Below are 20,429 nucleotides of genomic sequence, written 5' to 3' on the forward strand. Positions count from 1 at the left end.
GAAGTACTGCACGCAACAAAAAACCATAAGAATGCGTACATTCACCAACAGCTTTTATTGTAACCTGTTATAAAAAACTCCAAAGTGAATAAAACACAAATTCACTCTTTTCTGAGAGATCTGTTGTGCCACCACGAGTGGACCAAACTGTTTGAGTCCTCAACATCTTCTGTGGAGATATCTCTAAGATAATGCGAAGCAAACACTGAAGTAGATCTCCAAAAACAGCCCTCCATAATAGCTTGTAGCGAACAATTACTGTGGAGTGCTAATGTTGAAGCGATGGCTCGAACTTCGTGCGGATGAGAGGAGGTGGGAGGTGCGAGTCCTTTCGCCTCGTAAGCTCTGAGAATTACCGCTCTCAACCAAAATGAGAGAGTATTACGTGTAATCTCTTTCTTTGCATTGGTTGAGAGCGGTATGAACAGCCGTCGAAAATGTTGTCGTCGCTGTTCAGAACGCTGCAGGTAAATACGAAGCGCACGAACTGGGCACAGGGAGAAATCAGCAGATCATGAGGGCCCATAATGATCTTCAACCGTGAAGGCCTGTAGAATCTTCTGCAACTCCGGTACTTTAGTGAGCTTGTCGCCCGTAGGAGACGGCACCACTGAAGCCAAAGCTGCCAGATATGTCGAGATCGTCGAACCTATAAGACGCCGAGATGACCGGAGAGAGACTAGGAACTCCGCCACCAGTGGTGGGGTCGCTACCGCCGGGTTGAAGCCATGAGACCTGGCGAAAATGGAGAAAGTGGTCCACTTGTCATCGTACAGCTTACGAGTCGTAACTCGATGTGCCGATGAGACAAGCGCTGCCGCTTTATTCGAATAGCCTTTCTTCATTAACGAGGTCTTAAGCAAACCCAGGCGTGAAGCTGGAAGTTCTTTATCCCCGGATGCAAGTCGTCGGTGTGAGGATGAAGAAGGAGGTCGTCTCGATCTGGCAACGGGAACGGTGGTTGATCGATGATCTGAAGAAGTTCCGGGAACCACGTTCTGGCCGTCCAATAAGGCGCGACCAAAAGCAGACGTAGGTTGGCCGTTTGACGAACTGTCACCAGTATCGATGGTAACAGCACCGTTGGCGGAAACGCGTAAGCGTCTAGACCCTCCCACGATATCGCTAGAGCGTCGTGGGTCTGGAACCGGCGACACGAATCGAGGGAGGCGGTAGTTGTACCGGGTTGCAAAGAGATCTACTTCGGGCAACCAGAGTCGATCTGTCAGCAGATGAAAGACTGTCGGATGGATCATCCACTCCGTGGGAGACGGCCTCGATGGTCTCGACAGGGCGTCGGCTATCACATTCTTGGCCCCCGGGATGTGACGGGCGCGTACGCCCATGTCCAAGTCGTCGACGAGGGCGAAAAACCTGAATGTCCGGTCCAGAAGGGCCGCCGACCGAGTCGTTCCCTGTTTGTTGACGCAGTGGACGACTGTGGAGTTGTCCGACTGTATCATCAGCCGTTTCCGACGGAGTCGAAGTTTCCAAAACTCGACCGTCGAATCACTGCTTCCATCTGGAGGTAGTTGATGTGGAGGACCTTTTCTACTGGCGACCACAGCCCGGCCGCTTGGTCGTCCCCGAAGTGCCCTCCCCAGCTTTCCAATGACGCGTCTACGAATAGGTGTAGTATGAACGGAGGCTCGCTCATAAAGACGCCTTCGCAAACGTTCGACGGCTGGAGCCACCACTCCAGATGACAACGTAGCTGCGCCGGAAGTGGAACCAGGAGATTGGGAAACTCCAGGTGGGGGTACAGCAATCTCTGCAGCGGACGAAGTTGAAGACGACCTCGGCGAGTCAGGTCTTGGGCCGATGTCAACAGACCGAGGACTTCCTGCCACGTGTGCACCGACGCCGGGGCATGTAGAAGTCTCGGAACGCTGCTGACAATCTTGTCCCAACGGTCTTGAGGTACCATGACCAGATTGACTCCCGTCTGGAAGTGTATCCCGATGTACTGTAGATCCCGAGTTGGTACCAAGTCCGACTGTTGAAGGTTGACGATCCACCCGAGGTACCGTAGTAGACTCAGGGTGGTCGCCAACTCTTCTTGAAGGGCTTCTGTGAATTGGTGAGCTTGGAGCCCGTCGTCTAGGTAGAAGGCGACCCTGATCGCCTGCCGATGGATGCATTCTACGACCGTCTTCATGATCCGTGTGAAAATGCACGGGGCCGTAGAAATTCCAAACGGGAGGGCCGCCCACTGGTAATGAATACCTTGGTATTCGAATCAGAGGTACTTCTGGAACTCGGAAGCTATTGGTACATGTAGATACGCGTCCTGAAGGTCTATCGAGACGAGGAAGTCGTTTGGTAATATCATCCGACGCAGAGAGCTGAGGGATATCATGGTGAATGTGTCGGGTTGTTGGAGGTATGTTGCATTGAACTTTTTGAGACTGAAAATAAGCCGCATCTTTGTGGAGTTTTTTTTGGGTACTAGAAAGATGGGCGAGTAGTACCCCGGTGATGGTGCCGATGTCCCTAGGCGAAGTACGGCCGCCTTTTCGACCAACAAATCGATGGCCTCCGTCAGCCGATCCGTTGGTGGAATGTGGAATGTCGGGGATGATGTCAGTGGTGGCGTCGATCTCAGGCGTGGGGCGTAGCCTGTTGTCAAAATGTTCTGAACGTAAGGGTCGTTGAGGAAACCCACTTGTAGGCATGGTGATGAAGTCTCCCCCCTACCGGTAGCTCGTCTAAAGGTAGTCACCGGGGGAGACTCCAACCACGGTGACGGCGGGGGAAGGGACCTCACTTCCTCCCCCGCTGGCACTTTCCCCCACTGGGATACTTGGAAAAGGAGACCTAGCGACCTTTCCTGTCGGAATCTCTCTTGCGGGACGGCTGTCGAGGCACGTCCCTACGGAAGGCCCGTTGCACGTTCTCGTTTCGGTAACGTCGTCGTGGGGCGTTCGAAACCGGTGGCCGTCTGGACAGGTTGTGTGAAGCCGAAATGATGATGTCACGCTCGGCTTCCCTGGAGTACTTGTCCAGAACGTCGTTGGTACGACCGTCAAACAACTGTTGCAATGACCACGGGGCCCGTAGGAGTGACCTGCCATGACGATCAGGTAGGTCAGTGCAGTCGATGTAACCATGGCGACGTGCCGTAGTAATCTGGCCCGATACATATCGGGACAAGGCGAGGACGTCCGAAATCCACCGTTGCATACAGGTGAGGACCGATGGCACCGTCCTGCCGTCCTCGTGTTCTTACTCCTCAAAGTACACTGAGAGGGCCTCGATCGCTGTCGACAGCATAGCAAGCGGTTGTAGCTGGTGATGAACAGCAGTGTCCATGGATTCCAAATGCCTGTCTTCTACTAGAATCTTGGAGGGCGCTGGTTTCTTGAAGAGAAGCCCCCAATCCAAATCCCTAGTCATGGGTGACGAAACCGGCATGCCATAGATCGGGTAACGAGATCGACCAGGTGGCTTGCAGAAGCTCTGTCCAGACAGAGCAGAGGCAAACTTATGGTCCATATTGTGAGCCATGGCTCTGAAGACATGGGGAGGAGAAAACTGAAGAGACTGCGGTGTATCTCCGACCTTAAAGCCCGCACGCGTCGGTTTGTCGTCGTCTTGTGATAACTCAGGTAGAAAGTTAGATAGCCAAGCAAACAACTCAATGTCTTTGGGAGGCCTAGGAGGGCTGTCGTCACAATCCATCGTCGACGTCGATTGTGGAGGCGTAGATGAAGGAGCCGGTGTACTAGTTGACAGGCCATGGACCCCCGACGTAGTCGAATCCTTCTTGGTCGACGCCGTCGAGGCGAGGACCGCCGCCGTGATCTGGGCTATCAAAGCCGGGTCGATATGAAAGTGAGACGAGGTCATCGTTCTGTCACTATCTTCACTACGACGCTGAACTCCCAAAAACTCCCTGCGAGAACGTCGCACATCCGTGGGGACGAGGGCTACAATCTCTAACTGTAGAAGTACTACGATCCCCATCTACGTACCTACGACGACCACGACGGCGATGGACGCCCTCGTGTCGTGTACTGTCTCTCGACGAGGCACTCGACCTGTCGTCCCGACTTAATCGGGAACGACTTCTGTGTCCACTGTCGTCCCGCACGACGTCCCTATCATCGTTGGAAGAACGAGATACGGACCGACTGGGGACCGTAGTCCCCTCATGGTCTTCGTCACCACCCGGTCCCATCGTAACATGGGAGGTTGAGTGACGCTCTCGATCAACCGATTGACGAAGATCAGTCGTGCGGGTAGTATCATCAGCAGGCGAACGGTCACGTGACTTGTCGAAAACAGAAGTTGACTGAGGCGGGTCTTTATCAACTGATTTCTTAGGTGTGGCCGACCCGCCACCCCCAGGACGCGATGTGGAGGGTGCAGAGTCCAAGGATCCAACCGATGTCCTTCTCTGCTTGCAACGCTGGTCAGCAGCCCGCTTCGCCAACGCACGAAGATACAAGTTTATTGAAGACAAGTTCTCACATTCTTTACAACGTTTATCCCACAAACACGTTGAAAACCCGTCCTTAATGATACAGGAAGGACAATACTTGTGAGGGTCCACTTTAGACAGTTTTCGTTGACACGAGGCACAAATGCCCGACATATTGCCACGTGTAGAATCACTGTCAAACAGCGAAACACGCGTTGAACACAACAATGGATTACCAAGGATTACATTCCAGGAGTCTACAGGTAAGACATATTATTATTATTACTTTATTAGAACAACTGTAGATAAGCGATAAGCACTAGTAGAATACAAACTAGCAGTCTACCGCGAAAGACTTTCTCGAGCGACCAGCTCAGAGGCGCGCTGAGAGATTTGTGACATGTCATAGGGAGGTGCGTGCGCAAGCGGACGGAAACAAGTTTAATGTTTACATTCCAGCTTCTGGCTTCCTCTTAAACGTGCGACTAGACGTCAGGGTATGAGAGATACCCATTTGTACGACTGAAAACAGACTAAAACATACTTTATTATGGTTGGTCAATCAGGTTTCAAAATACAGTCCGCACTGATAGAAATAACTGATTTGATGGCAACAACACTGTAGAGGCTAACAATTGTATTATTTAAATGCTACTTTTTCAATCACTAATGGTAGGCATTTTTAATGACTGGTCACACAATGCAGTGATGCATTTACTACATATTCTAGGTATGCGTGGCAATACTATTGGATAGGAAATATAAATAGAGTATTTCAGTTTTAGGGACAGCAGAGAGCTGAGAATTTGGTGCTTTTCTATATCTGACTGTGACGTCACATCTTTCACATCACAATGAGCAGTGTGAGGTCAAACAGCATCGGACGGTGTAGAACGGGACCTTTGGAAGCTTGCTTCATGTCAGCAGCGGACGGTGCAGACCGGGACCTTGGGAAGCTTGCTTCATGTCAGCAGCGGACGGTGCAGACCGGGACCTTGGGAAGCTTGCTTCATGTCAGCAGCGGATGGTGCAGACCGGGACCTTGGGAAGCTTGCTTCATGTCAGCAGCGGACGGTGCAGACCGGGACCTTCGGAAGCTTGCTTCATGTCAGCAGCGGACGGTGCAGACCGGGACCTTGGGAAGCTTGCTTCATGTCAGCAGCGGACGGTGCAGACCGGGACCTTGGGAAGCTTGCTTCATGTCAGCAGCGGACGGTGCAGACCGGGACCTTGGGAAGCCTGCTTCATGTCCTTAAGGTTGCCACATGTTGGTGTGTGAAGCTGCCGCACTACAAACTTTCAATGCCTGCCATGTATGCAAGCAAAGTAATTGTTGGCTGATGTGAAGATATACAATGAGAAAACATGAACTCACTTCTCTTTTCCTGAGTCTGGATGTAATACAAGGCGGCGCGCTCGTACGACCCTTCGGTTCTGGGCATCGATGAGGTCTACAGAGATAATTTTTTATCATTACTTGTTAGAGAGTCTAGCTGTATGACTGGCAAGTCACGGTCATGTAAAACACATAAGTCGGATGGCCGTTCTGTACTGACATCAGAACGTGATGATATTTTATGCGCCAATACTTGCTTCCCTCTCACCCTGCCAGGTTGGTTGGTTGGTTGGTTGGTTTGTTGTTTAACGCGGCACTCAGCAATGTTCCAGCTATATGACGGAGGTCTGTAAATAATCGAGTCTGGACTTGACAATCCAGTGATTGATATCGTGAGCATCGATCCACACAATTTGGATCGATGACATGCATCAACCAAGTCAGCAAGCCTGACCACCCGATCCCGTCAGTCACCTCTTAAGACAAGCATAGTCGCCTTTTACGGCAAGCATGGGTTGCTGAAGACCTATTCTACCCCGGATCTTCACTGGTTTCACCCTGCTAGAGACACATGTAATCACTTCATGTCTTAATAATTCTCATCATAATGTATTTTTCAAATGAACCAACATCATTTAACAAATGAATTTCTCTAATTTACTAAGGAGTCAAAAGGAGAATATTTAATAATTACGGTTCATTCATACTGCAGTCAGAAATAACACAGCAATCATAGAATCAAGCCATCATGGAATACATTCTCGTCATATTTGATAATAAACGTTAAAGAAACAACATATCAAACAGTAGTTTTCTACACCATCGATGATGGACATTCGTCACGTTATCAGCATATGGTAACTGATTGATCATAAGAACAAGTCAAGACTCACATGAACAATGACATGGGGGGACATGTGACAACAGGGTTCCGACACAGTGCATGCTGTTTCCTGAGGTATTCCGTGACAATCTTGTTGAGAGAGATGTCATACTCTCCCCCCGTCTTGCTGGACGTTTTTAACCGAACAGAACTGAGTGTCTGGCTGTCCTTCTCTCGAAGGAACTTGCTGGTCTTTGCAATCTGCAATATCAAACACAATGACTGACAGATACTGGTAAGATGTGTGGATTTCAGGTCAAAATATAGTCCCCAGCAACCTATACTTGTCACAAGAGGCAACTAAACATGCTAAATGTACTGGGGTGGTCAGATTTAGTGACTTGGTGGTGTGAATCACTGGATTGTCTGGTCAAGGTTATAGGATGCTGTATGGAGCCGGAATATTACTGAGAGCAGTAATGCAGAATCCCCTCGTTCTGGCAGATCACCATCAAGAAGATCCATACACAATTTAAGCAATACACTACATAGGCATTAACAAGACAAAATGTTAATCCAGAATGTTTCCCTGAAATCAATATGATGATGAAAGGGTTTGCTCGATATCATGAAAATCACTCATTGACAGTGTTTGGTTTTGATTCTGAGAGTTTTTATCAAAAGTATTCACCCATCAGAGATCTAACTATACTGCTATGCCCAAGATAAACTTTTCCAACGTGTTTGATTATTTTCAATAGATTTTAGTTGTAACATATTGACTATCATCTTCCCAAGGCAAGGGAGTGAACTGACACTTAAAAGTCCAGTTTCCACCCTTGCCGAAATTTCTGGGCTTGATTGTAGCACCACCAGCGGCTATTACGAGAGATGTCCCTTCTATGCCCTTCTTATTGACCAATTAGATTCCCTCTCTCATATCACTTGCATTTGCTTCAAACAAAATGGCAGCACCCACCCAGTCAAGACGATCTGATTGATGATGAAGATATACACTGTAATAAAACGTGTCTTCCCTTGCGAAATGCATCAACTCATGTGAGCACCTTGATCAAAATCATGCCAAGATTGGAAAATATCTGTTGATGCTCAGTTGACGGTGCACATGCTTTGCAAATCCTACGGTCAACCGAAATCTGCATGTTGAAATTCGTGTTGTTTACAAACCGGACGTCGATGTCGTTACACAATTTTGATTGGACTATGTATAAACTGGCTAGTCCAGCCAACATATAACTCCATAATACCAGCCTAGTTTGGCAAGGGTGGAAACTGGACTTTTATAGTCAGTTAACTTCCTTGCCTTGGGAAGATGATTAACTATTATCAGGATAATATTACTTGCCTGAAACAAACTTCACCTAACTTAGGGGTCAGTCTAATAATAAAATTCACAGATCGTGACTATCACTAGGGCTGGGACGAGTCCAAATTTACGACCCGGGTACCCAACCCCCTATTACCTGACCCTACCCGACTACCTGCTGTAGATCTCAAGAGATTTGTACAAAATGTCCGACAAGGAATTGTTTGACCAGAGCCCGTGCAAAATGTATTTAGATACACATAAGAAAAATCTAGGGTCATGCATAATTGAAGTTGACTGAAGCTTTATCTTCATTGAAACAAATATGTCAGAAGTATTGCGTGCATTGTGAGAAAGAAAAGTGAACATTCATGACCTGTAGTGTATTCATGGAGTTCTACGTAAGTTTTGTCTTTAAGCAATATATCATGTGACTAACCATGGGTATGGGTAGTCCTGTGGGTAGCCAGGTCCCATCCGACCTGAGTACCCAAGTAACCCGCCCCAGCCGTACCTATCAGCCATTGTGTCCACTGAACATGCTGAATATGCTTCCTAGTCATGTGTTGAGGCAAGCCTGATGTCAGTGGGCCCTGGAATTTCCATAAGGCAAAACTCACCCTGTGCGTAGATGCTGATGCTGCTGATGTAGACGGAGTGGGTGGTTGCCGTGTGAGTGAGAAGCGGATGGGCCCGGGACTGGATGTGGTGGGCGTGGGGGCTGTGGGGGGACTGTCTCGTATAGACGTCAGACTGTGACTAGATGCTGTGGGAGTCGTGGACCCCAGGCTGTGGGCGGAATGAGTCTGACTTAGTTGACGAGACTGAAAGTAGAAAGATACATCAAGATACATCAGATGGGCGTCACAGAATGGATACATGATACATCAGATGGGGTCACAGAATGGATACATATTTGTACATCAGATGGGAGTCACAGAATGGATACATCATGATACATCAGATGGGTGTCATAGAATGGATACATCAGATGGGCGTCACAGAATGGATACATAATGATACATCAGATGGGCGTCACAGAATGGATACATCATGATACATCAGATGGGAGTCACAGAACAGATACATCATGATACATCAGATGGGCGTCACAGAATGGATACATTGGGATACACTTCACCAAACAAACAGGATCTGTCTTTCCATCAGAAGTGGACCAATATGTGACATTGGGAAGCAAGGCAGGTCATGACAGATTAGACACACAAAGCTGGGAAAAGATTTCAGCAATTAACAGTTGATGAGGACAATAAGCCTTTACTTAGGATGTGTACAGCATACTTGCTGACATACAAACATAAGACTGCCCCCCCATTCCGGTGACTTACGAGTCTGGGTGTGGATGGTGAGGAGAAGATGTGGGTGCTGGTCGGGATCACCAGGGGCGGGGTGGAACAGTGTGGCAAACTGGCTTGTTTCTGCAGGCTCGATGCTGCATCCAAGAAACCTGTAACACCAACAACTGCATGCAAGTTTCTATAGGAAGTGAATCTAAAATTATTTTATCAAACAGCAGAATGTTCACGTCAACACATTATGCACACACAGATCTGAATCTTATGTCACAAAAAAAAATTCTTGAATCTTCACAATGTTGAGTATTCTTGTTCCCAAGTGTGTGTTGATATTGTTTTGTGCTGTTTACACAATATTGCAAGTATTCCTGGTGATTGCAAGTGTAAAAATGCCTACTAAAGAAATAGATAGCATTCACACATGCACATTTTGACCACATCCTTCACCTTGGCAAACATGAATGTACGTTCACTTTGCCAGAAGTTTTTTTTCCTTTCCCTTTATTTGAAATCATATGACGTGTCTATGCTGGACAGGATAAACAAATCATCACCTTTAGCCAACAGATGATCATGTATTAACTGAAGCAGCTCCCGCTCATGGAAGATTATCTTAGTCTGGGCCACAATGTCTGCCTGGAAACAAAACGTGAAGCTTAGCACAGAAACAAATATAGTTTGAATAAGTTCAAATTGGCATATATAATAAATCGTTGAAAAAGCTGATAACAAAGCTGGTGACAAGAAGGAGTGAATATTGTTCAACCCAACAGTCACCAATATTACACCTGTATTATGGCAACCTGTAAGTATGATGGAGAGCAAGAGCAACGTCTCCACATCATCGGGCACCGCGACATGCAAACTGTAACTCACCCTGAGAACCAGTGTACGAAATAAAATCCTGCCTGTTGGCCCGTGGCAGGTGAATTTTGTGTTGGACCTGTAGTTATAAATATGTATGGGCTTGCAGTAAATTACCACGTCGATTTATTTACCACAGTAAGCTGCTGTTTATTAAATTGGGGCCTGAAGTGAGTGAGTGAGGTCCTGATGCTTATTAAGTCTGTGGGGCCTGATGGCAGCCTGAGAATTTTTCATATTTCAAACACTGATGAGAACGTCTCGTGGAGAGAGCAGAAGGTCAGTTGTTCAATCCATGGTCAAATCATACCAAAGACATTAAACTGTGGTACTTGTTGTTACCCTGCCTGGTGCTCAGCATTAACGGCTAAAACAAGGATTGGTTGGGTTGGAGTCAGTATTCTGTGTCTGAGCGGGGTATTCATGTTAATTCAAAGGATCAATGCTCATTCTGTCAATCACTGGACTGTCTGGTACAAACTTGATTATTTACAGATCACTGCCATACAGCTGGAATATTCTTATAACAAGCTCACTGAGGACCAATGCATTCCTGGAATCCCTAAGTAGGGACTAACCTTTCTGATGTCTTCAAGAGAAGCATCAAGTGTGTTGGAACGCTTGCCGGATACACGTTCCAGGAGATCACTGGCGTACCGGCAGAACTTGATATGTTCTTGTCTCTTGTCCTGGAGAACGGGTTCCTTCATCAGAGCTGGTGGCAGAGACACAATCCATGAAGTAGTCATGTCTATGCTAAATAAACAATTTACAAGTACCGTATTTTCTTGAGTATAGTGTGCACCCCCCCTCTAGCGGATGGAAAAAAAAGAATTTGAATATTATGTGCAGAAAAAAATTACACCGTACCCCTACAGCGGTACTTCCAAGGCATCGGATTGGCTAACCAAGCAATTTGTTTTGTGTTTATGTTTCCATGAACCCGAAACAATTAGGATCAGGATTGGATGCACTTCCTGAGGTAAGACCCGTTTTATTACAATATAGATCTTGATTATCAATAAGATTGTCTTGACTGGGCGCCGTCATTTTGTTTGAAGCAAATGCAAGTGATGTTAGAGGTGGAATCTGACTGGTCAGAAGGAGACACATATGTAGCAGGGCGTGGAGTCATCCCACAGATGACATCCTTACCTTGTCAGCTTGCTGACGGGGTTAACCTCTTTGGTCATGTGGACAAGGCGTCCGACCTCTGATCAGAAGGTCCGTGGTTCGAATCCCATCACGGGACTCGGAAATTTTATGGCCGCTACATTGGCGCCCAACGTGGGGCTGAGCACGTTCATATCAAATTTGAGCAAAATAAGCCTCAGTACCCTACTATGCGGCCCGGGACGTGCCTTCTGTTGACGGGGGAGTATGTAGCAGGGCGTGGAGTCATCCCACAGATGACATCCTTACCTTGTCAGCTTGCTGACGGGGTTAACCTCTTTGGTCATGTGGACAAGGCGTCCGACCTCTGATCAGAAGGTCCGTGGTTCGAATCCCATCACGGGACTCGGAAATTTTATGGCCGCTACATTGGCGCCCAACGTGGGGCTGAGCACGTTCATATCAAATTTGAGCAAAATAAGCCTCAGTACCCTACTATGCGGCCCGGGACGTGCCTTCTGTTGACGGGGGAGTATGTAGCAGGGCGTGGAGTCATCCCACAGATGACATCCTTACCTTGTCAGCTTGCTGACGGGGTTAACCTCTTTGGTCATGTGGACAAGGCGTCCGACCTCTGATCAGAAGGTCCGTGGTTCGAATCCCATCACGGGACTCGGAAATTTTATGGCCGCTACACATAGATGGGACATAACTTGTTATGGCCACTGGTGGCACTACAATCAAGCCTAGAAATTCCAGCGTACCTCGGCAAGGGTGGAAACTGGACTTTTGTAGTCGGTTAACACCTTTGCCTCGGGGAGATGCAAGAACACAGCAATATGTCACCAATAACTATACTGGTTCCTAGCCTTCCTTCTCTGTACCTTGAAGGAGAACCACCAAAAGATCCCTTTCAAAATACAACTATCATACAGCAGCAGATAATTGAATTGTCCGAGGTTCAGAGTTTGTGAGCGAGTAAGTGATGTATTATGACACGTTTAGCAATTTTTCACCCATATCAAGTTTGAGGGGTGGTGGCATACTGTATCCTTCAAGTAGCTTCCTGAAATGGGGAACCTGTCAATAGAGGCAACTTACATTGAAGAGTTCCATTTTGGAAGAGAGGAAGTTTGCTGATAATCTGACGAACTGTTTCAGATCTGGACAGCCCAACAAGAGCCTGGAAAGATGGAAGTTCACACATTAGTCTAAACATGCTAAACCAAGGATGCAAAACATGGGCTGGCAGTATGTAAACATTGTAATGTAAATATGTAATGTAATGTATTTAGACCAATCATGATCACTATGATTTCTACAAAATGCTACCCATCATTTGTATATTTTTAAGTCTTCATCACAGTGACCAATAATCCACCATGTTTATAACTGAGTCTTGTTTAGGCAAAACAGTGGTTGAGAGCATGAGCAACCTCCAATACCATCAGGACAAGGTGACACACTGATCAGCCAATCACAGAGCCTGACCAACTGATACTCAAACTTGTGAGCATTTACGAGAATGAGACAATCGGGACCTATTCTTAACAAGTATCAACACAGAGACAGATTACTTGCAAATGATAACGATTATTGACATATGCAGAAACATTAACTCTGGTGCGTTTGGAGCTCATGCAAAGAAACATCGTAGACATTAATGATTTTGTGTACAGTGTCCTGTCACTCACTATACAGTGGAGTACTGAGTAACTGATGTGTGGCTGGTCTTAGTAAGCTACAAAGCTAAAAAAAATCATGTGTCAGTGAAATGAAACTCCATGCATGACAATTGCCTGCCTAAAAAGCAATGTGTAGAACAGATACCATAGGGCTATGGCACATGCTGCACACATCGTCAAACGTGAAACAATGCAGTTTGTGAGGTGCTATCTAAGGAGCACTTGTTTGTTTCCCTTCAACTGGAACCAGGCTATTGCTGGATTCGCCGGTTAGAAATAGTGACAACATCACATAGCAACTGTATGTATTCATCGGTAACAGAGGAATGTAGTGTGGGAACCTGAGAAGTTTTGACACAGGCAATAAAATGGTCCAGTTAGTACCACCTACCCTGCAAGCCAAGGCTCGGATAGCATCTGCATCTGTGATGGGCGTCTTGATGGTCAGCAGCTTCAGCAACACCTGCAACATCATCACACTTATCAGGGCAGACGTCATCACACACTCATCAGGGCAGACGTCATCACACACTCATCAGGGCAGACGTCATCACACACTCATCAGGGCAGACATCATCACACACTCATCAGGGCAGACGTCATCACACACTCATCAGGGCAGACGTCATCACACAATCATCAGGGCAGACATCATCACACACTCATCAGGGCAGACGTCATCACACACTCATCAGGGCAGACGTCATCACACACTCATCAGGGCAGAAATCATCACACACTCATCAGGGCAGACGTCATCACACACTCATCAAGGCAGACGTCATCACACACTCATCCGCTGATACTCACCATTATACCATTGTTGGTGCGTACACCATTCCACATCCGACTCATTGTGTCCTCGCCAATCTTCCAGTTGACCTTCTTCTTTGACCCAGCACCCATGAACCTCCCAACACCTCCGCCAAGCTGCAGTGGAAGCATGATGAGCCATCAAATACAAGGCCTTTTCAAGACATGATCACACTTTCCAAGGCTAAATGAAAAACCCAGGTGTGCTTCCAAACATTTATTAGGACATTCTTATTTCATTTCAGAATTTCACTTTCAGAATTAATGTACCATAACGTACCCTAATGTTCAATATACAGTTCATCAACTGAATAACTGTCTAATCTATGTTGTTGTTTACTTCAGGAACAGCAGGTCACGCAGCCATAGTACAGATTTAAGGCTACAAAGTTTGAGTAGTGTGTTTTATTTCAACATAGCATGGCGTACAAAATAGAGCCTTCTTATATATTATTACATAATGTCAAGTCCATTATACTTAAGTAACAGCCCTTATATTCAAGCCCTTTTCAAGACATTTTGTGGAATTTAAAGACTGTTTCAATGAAGATCCAAATGTAAAAGTGGACTGTCAATATGGAGGTGTTTGCAAGACTGTGTGAACCATGCATGCGGTGGTCAGGCATACATAGTATCAATTGCCTGGTGCCACATGTCAAGATATTGAAAATGACAACCACAGATGAGACACCTAAGGCCAGAAGAATGTTGTCTATGATTTGTTTGTTTGTTTGTTGTTTAACGCCGCACTCAGCAATATTTCAGCTATATGACGGCAGTGTGTAAATAATCGAGTCTGGACCAGACAATTCAGTGATTAATATCAGAAGCATCAATCCACGGAATTGGGATCGATGACATGCATCAACCAAGTCAGCAAGCCTGACCACCTGATCCCGTTAGTCGCCTCTTATGACAAGCATGGGTTGCTGAAGACCTATTCTACCCCGGAATCTTCACGGGCCATGTTGTCTATGAATTCATACAGATGCAGAAAAAGGAAAGGAAAGTTTGCATAATGTGGACAGAGCATAATCATGATAATGCTCCATAGTAATCATCTCATGCTCACCAAGAGGATTATTAAGAACCAAGAAGAGGATCAAATTAAGTTCTCAAGGTTAAGCATGAAAGTCAAGCGGTCCTTTTCATAAGGCTAACATTAAAAGTGGACACTGTAAATACCATCCAGGTTATGGCAGCAAACCTCAAGGATTCCCTTGGTTTCTAACACTGCATTTGAATCAAAAAGACGCAGACCTTGGTTGGACATGCAAAAACAAACTTCACCCATGAATTCAATTATTGACAGAAATGTGTTCTTCTCCTCACAAGGCAACTGAAGGCTCCTGGTACAGTTACCATGGTAACTCACCCTCTCTATTGGTCCACACACACAGTTGACCAGCACTCCTAGTGCAGACTTCTGGACTTCGGGATCAGCAAGAATCTCACCCTCTGCTAGACCAATGATTACACTGCAAACAGAAAATGCTGATGAGACGATTATCTACAGAATATTGACAAACACCTGAGTAACTGCCAAGACACTTCCAAGTACAATTACATTGTCTCCAGGATGTTTGCTAGTTTGCTTTTGTCCTTAACTTGCAATTTCAATCATGTGAACTGTGGTACACTGGTATGATTAGACACTTGTCAGACTTGATTAAGTTCATTCATCAAGTTAGCTGAGATATAACTGTAAGCATATTACCATACTAGCTATTGATTATATCTAAGCATGTTGTGAATAACAAACGTTAACTAATAACAACATAACTTCCAAACCTAAAAACTCAGGACAACTAATATTTACCATGACTTTGGGGAATACCGTATTTGACGTAATAAGCGCCCCGCTCCAATAAGCGCCCACGACGATATTTGCTGTTATATTGGCAAGTGAACAATCCCAATTAGCACCCTTTCCAACTGATGAATGTACACAAGGCTTATATATATTTTAGCACCCTTAATTATGGGCAATTTAATTCTGGAAAAATATATCTGTCGTACATAATCATTTCAGGCTGTCAGCATAAACCACGAAATTTATCTTTCAACTCCAAATAATATTTTTATAAGAGCCCCCTATTCCTAATTTTGAGAGCGCCCTCGGCGCTTATTACGTCGAAAATGGTATTCACATCCCATAAATGATTTCATATCATTATAACATGCTTCTGATTCACAGAGGCAGGAAACATTAAAATGGATCACATCCAGCTGGTCAGGAAGTAGTTTCAAATTCGTGTATCAGCAATATATGTTGCTTGAACATTTATGATTGGTAGCAATAAGTTTTGAGAGGATACTGGATAGTGATCTTAAGAGTGTAATACAGGTTATCAAGGATGCCAAAGAGCTTAAATTAGTATGATGTCATACTCTGTGGAAGCTAAAAACATTGCTACAGAAAACAGTGTACAAGTATATACTGTGCACACAGCAACAAACTTTTCTTAAAGTGATGATCGATTATCTCATATCTGTTATAACACCAAAGAGTTCATGTTTGAATTTGTCATGGCAGAATGGAGATAAATATACTGTGTTGTCAATGAAGAGCTACATCCGCTATGGACCTTATTATCAAATTTAAGATTCAAAACCTCACATTATGCATTTAGTTGGGCCCATTTAGTTTTACAATTTAGCACACTCAAATCTATGACATAGAGGCCTGTGACGATACACCAACGGTGCGCTTGATACATATCACGATACCTTGCTCACGATCTGATACGTATCACACTACTGGCATGTGCTCTTATCTGTGGTGCGTAAGCCATGTTTTTCATAGAGGATGGGCAAAAACCTGGCACACTAATGATTTAGAGTTGGCAGTGCCAGGTATGGCGCAATGAAAAATTAACGTTTTCACTACTCATTTTCACTAGTAATTAGTGTTTGGTGTAACATTTATTAAAGAATACATCTAAGGTAAGAATCAATACTTTTTACTTTGTGTGCGATTGTAATCGATACTTGAATCAAGAAGTAAAAAATCACAATAGACCGATTCATCGGTGTATCGTACCACTACTAATGACATACCTCTTCATTGAAAACACTGTAGGTTCATCACCAAATCAAAGTGAAACTAGAACAAAATTAACTATGGCAACTCAACAAAAGACACAACAAACCAATTTCTTTTTTTTATTAACAAATCTTACATCCGCTTAAAATGGACCTACAAACATTCAAAGACAGTGTTTGAAATACAGCCCATGATCCTACCCAGTCAGTCTCAGACTCAAACCTTTGCAGTCACCAAGGTAACCATTTTATTTGTATTCAGCTATCAAGGTGTAGCACTGGCTGAGAAATGTTTCAGGGTCCAGGGACATAACAGAAGGTTTTCAAATCATCAGACTCATGCAAATCAGGGGTAGTCTGTCATCTTCGAGTTGGAGTCGGAGTTGGTGTTGTTCCGATGGCGCCACATACCTTACAGCTGGCGTTATCTTGTTGTTGTGTAGAGAGGCGGGGTCCAGGCCAAGAAGCAGCTGTCTGAGTTGGGGAATTGGTTTTATGCCAAAGTGTTAGTATATTACACTCACTGTAATCTAACAGGACTTACTTCCCTATCAAATTATTGCCAATTTGGCCAAACTTCAAATATTTCATAAGAGACATTACTTTGAAATTAGATTTAAGTTTGCCTATATTGCAGTTCTAACCCGACGTGTAATCATATTCGTAAGAGGAATCAACCAAATAAACAGTACAAGCACTCTTCATAAGTGACTTTGATAAACCTACCAACACACTTTTGTAGCAAGGGTGCTGCATAAATAGTTCATCTTTTATTACTGAATGTAAACAACATAATCCCATATCATTTGGTTTATCACTTGATAAAAATAATTCTACATTTGTTTCTGCTTGTCAGCAATGACGTTCAAGCATGTCTGAAACCTCCATCAGGGCGACATTGTTTCTTGGCGACAGTTGATGCTTGTGCCGAACCTAATGACGTATTCACAGGTGCAATATCTTGTCAAGGCAAACTTACGTCATACTGTCTTGTTAAATGAGATTGCTACAGAAGGGTCATTTATGTCTTATCCACAGAATCTTCACTGACACCTTTTTGAATATTTGGAGGAGGCACTATCATGGTTACCCAATATTTTGTGCCTTGTCATGGGTCTTGTGAGTTGAAGGGAATCACCATGGTAACCATATGTCAGTGAACTAGTCAGTGAGTTCATATACTGTATCACCTGTCATGTACAGCGGCCTGTTGGTTGGTTGGTTTGTTGTTTAATGCCGCACACAGCAGTATTCCAGCTATATGACGGCGGTCTGTAAATAATCAAGTCTGGACCAGACAATCCAGTGATTAATATCATGAGCATCGATCCACGCAATTGGGATCGATGAAATGCATCAACCAAGTCAGCGAGCCTGACCACGCGATCCCGTTACAACAAGCATAGTCACCTTTTACGGCAAGCATGGGTTGCTGGAGACCTATTCTACCCCGGAATCTTCACGGGTCTACAGGGGCCTGTAAACAGCTGAGACTGGAGCAGATGGACCAGTTGATTCATATCATGATCAACATCCCATGCTGTCAGGGTACGATGACATGCAATCAACCAAGTCAGTGAGTCGGAGACCTCTTCCAACCTGGACTCCCAGGGAATATTGAGTATACTACAGCTCCACCATGGCACCATGCAGAGGTAACACGCCTCTCCATGGCAACCACTGGGGAACTCCATGGGGATCATTCCATGTAATGAGGATGCATCGACTGGACACACCGACAAATAAAGGACACTGTGCAACAAAATACCCTCACTTCATTTTCAGCCAGGTGAGCTAATCACCAAAAATTGATTCCCTGATGAAAGTATGCACACATGTAAACACAATGTTGAGATGGTAATTTGGCATAGATATAGTAGCATTACATAGAATAGTTCAGCTGCAAACAGTTTAGACAAATTACAAGTGGTATGAAATATTTTGGCAAGGTGATGTGTTTTTATCATGCTAATACTTCAAGATGGTGTCAAATGTCAAAACTGTCGTCAAATTCATAATTATTTTTGCACTTAATTATTGAGAATGATGCTGGATAGGAAACATAATCAACCCTTCATGTCTTTGATATCAAATATAGGAAAACTTGTCGATAAAAGTAGAGAAAACCTCAACGCAAGCGTTAGTTTTGCTGCTTTAGTCGTGCTGATCTACTTACTGTCAAAAGACACTCAGACAAAATTCTCTATTACCACATGGGTCACAATGACAGCAAGGAATACTACCTATCAATTCCCACTTTAGGCACCTGTCATTCCCAGCAGGTAATAGGTACTAGTGTTTGCCAGCTGCCCGGGGGCGGCGCACGTACCTGATGGCGGGGGTGGACATGTTGTCTGGGAGGGAGATGGAGTCCAGTAGCAGCAGCTGGGACTTTGGGGTCACCATGCACAGGGAGATCACGTCCAGGGCACTCTTGATTGTCTCTGGTCTGTAAAACATTGCATCTGTGAGTAACTCATCCTTCAGCTTCATCATGAAACAAGTTGTTTGTTGCACTCATGAATATTCCAGCTGCATGATGGCGGCCTGAAATTATTCGAGTCTGGACCGGACAATCCTGAGTTTGAATATTTGCTACTGCCATCAAGAACTTCACCCGAGGTGGCTCCACTCAGACTCGTGCCCCAACCCTCTATCTGTCGGGGTATGATGACATGCCATCAAGCAAGTCACTGAGTGTCACCACCCGATCAATCAATTGGCATCAAGTGGCATCCCCCAAGTGGTGACACAAGTAACAAGAGAGAATGTGGAGAGAGGTTATATGCTGCTTTGAAAGGAGTTAAGTCATGTCCCAGTGTGTCATTTCAAAGGGCGAGGAAGATGTACGTAATCCATGAATCTGTGTATGGTGCTGACAACCAAGAAAAAAATGTTTTTAACTTACTTCCCAGGAGAGTTGTTCCAATCAGGTGCCATGGCAACCAGTTGTATAAGGAGCTGGATTCCCCCTAGCCTGTGAAACGTGGCTTCAGGCACCCAGTGTGTGCGCAGGGGAAGCAACTCCATCAACAGCTCCATGTTATCCTGGATGACTTCAGGAGTCAACTTGAGTGGCTGAAATACAAGTCAAAAACATGACATTCACAATCTAATCATTCTTAAAGTTTAAACTTATCTGTAAGTTTTGGATTTGGATCTGTTATGGTTATAGTGATTTTATTGTTTCTTAGTTAATGTTTCTGTCCAGACCAATAGCAGCTTTGTCTACCAAAGGGAGATAACTCCAGCATGAATTGTAGATGTTAGGTGGGACGGGATGTCACCCCAAGTTTCCAAGTTTCTATTTGTTGTATGCAGGGAGCACATAGGCAGCATGACAGGCTGATTAGTATTTTCAGCCATCTTACCCACCCTCCCAACCCAGGTTGAACTCTGACCACTGTCATACAGTGTTGTCATTCAAGTTTGCTGTATTATTGATCAGTGGTTCTAACGTTCGCATAGTTAATGGTTGGCCACATTCCAAACATAAAAAATAATCACCAAAAGACAAATATGAAAACAATTTATGAGGAGAAGACTTCGTAACTGTGTCCCTTGTGCCTAATCCATTTCATTTTCCGCAATAAAATATGTTTAAATCATACAATTTATATGACAGCAATCTTCAAAGAAGATATATCTAATACCAAATCATACAAGCACCACAAATAATATTTT

The 20,429-nt window shown here is 44.9% G+C and overlaps 1 protein-coding gene across 1 annotated transcript in view; it reads right to left on the minus strand.

Annotated features, from left to right (window-relative positions):
- Positions 1-20,429, minus strand: part of LOC139446824 (DDB1- and CUL4-associated factor 1-like) — a 57,641-nt gene that overhangs the window by 13,836 nt on the left and 23,376 nt on the right. The window contains exons 13-24 of the mRNA XM_071228163.1: positions 19,654-19,823; positions 19,075-19,194; positions 15,076-15,178; positions 13,698-13,817; positions 13,279-13,350; positions 12,304-12,385; positions 10,668-10,804; positions 9,780-9,861; positions 9,259-9,377; positions 8,530-8,733; positions 6,653-6,843; positions 5,799-5,874 (exon numbers count right to left, since the gene is read on the minus strand). Of these exons, the coding sequence (XP_071084264.1) occupies positions 5,799-5,874; positions 6,653-6,843; positions 8,530-8,733; positions 9,259-9,377; positions 9,780-9,861; positions 10,668-10,804; positions 12,304-12,385; positions 13,279-13,350; positions 13,698-13,817; positions 15,076-15,178; positions 19,075-19,194; positions 19,654-19,823 (1,476 nt within the window). The remainder of the gene's footprint in view (positions 1-5,798; positions 5,875-6,652; positions 6,844-8,529; positions 8,734-9,258; positions 9,378-9,779; positions 9,862-10,667; positions 10,805-12,303; positions 12,386-13,278; positions 13,351-13,697; positions 13,818-15,075; positions 15,179-19,074; positions 19,195-19,653; positions 19,824-20,429) is intronic.

Source organism: Haliotis cracherodii, unplaced genomic scaffold, assembly GCF_022045235.1.
Source record: "Haliotis cracherodii isolate W230 unplaced genomic scaffold, xgHalCrac1.p SCAF_6, whole genome shotgun sequence".
Taxonomy (NCBI): Eukaryota; Metazoa; Mollusca; class Gastropoda; order Lepetellida; family Haliotidae; genus Haliotis; species Haliotis cracherodii.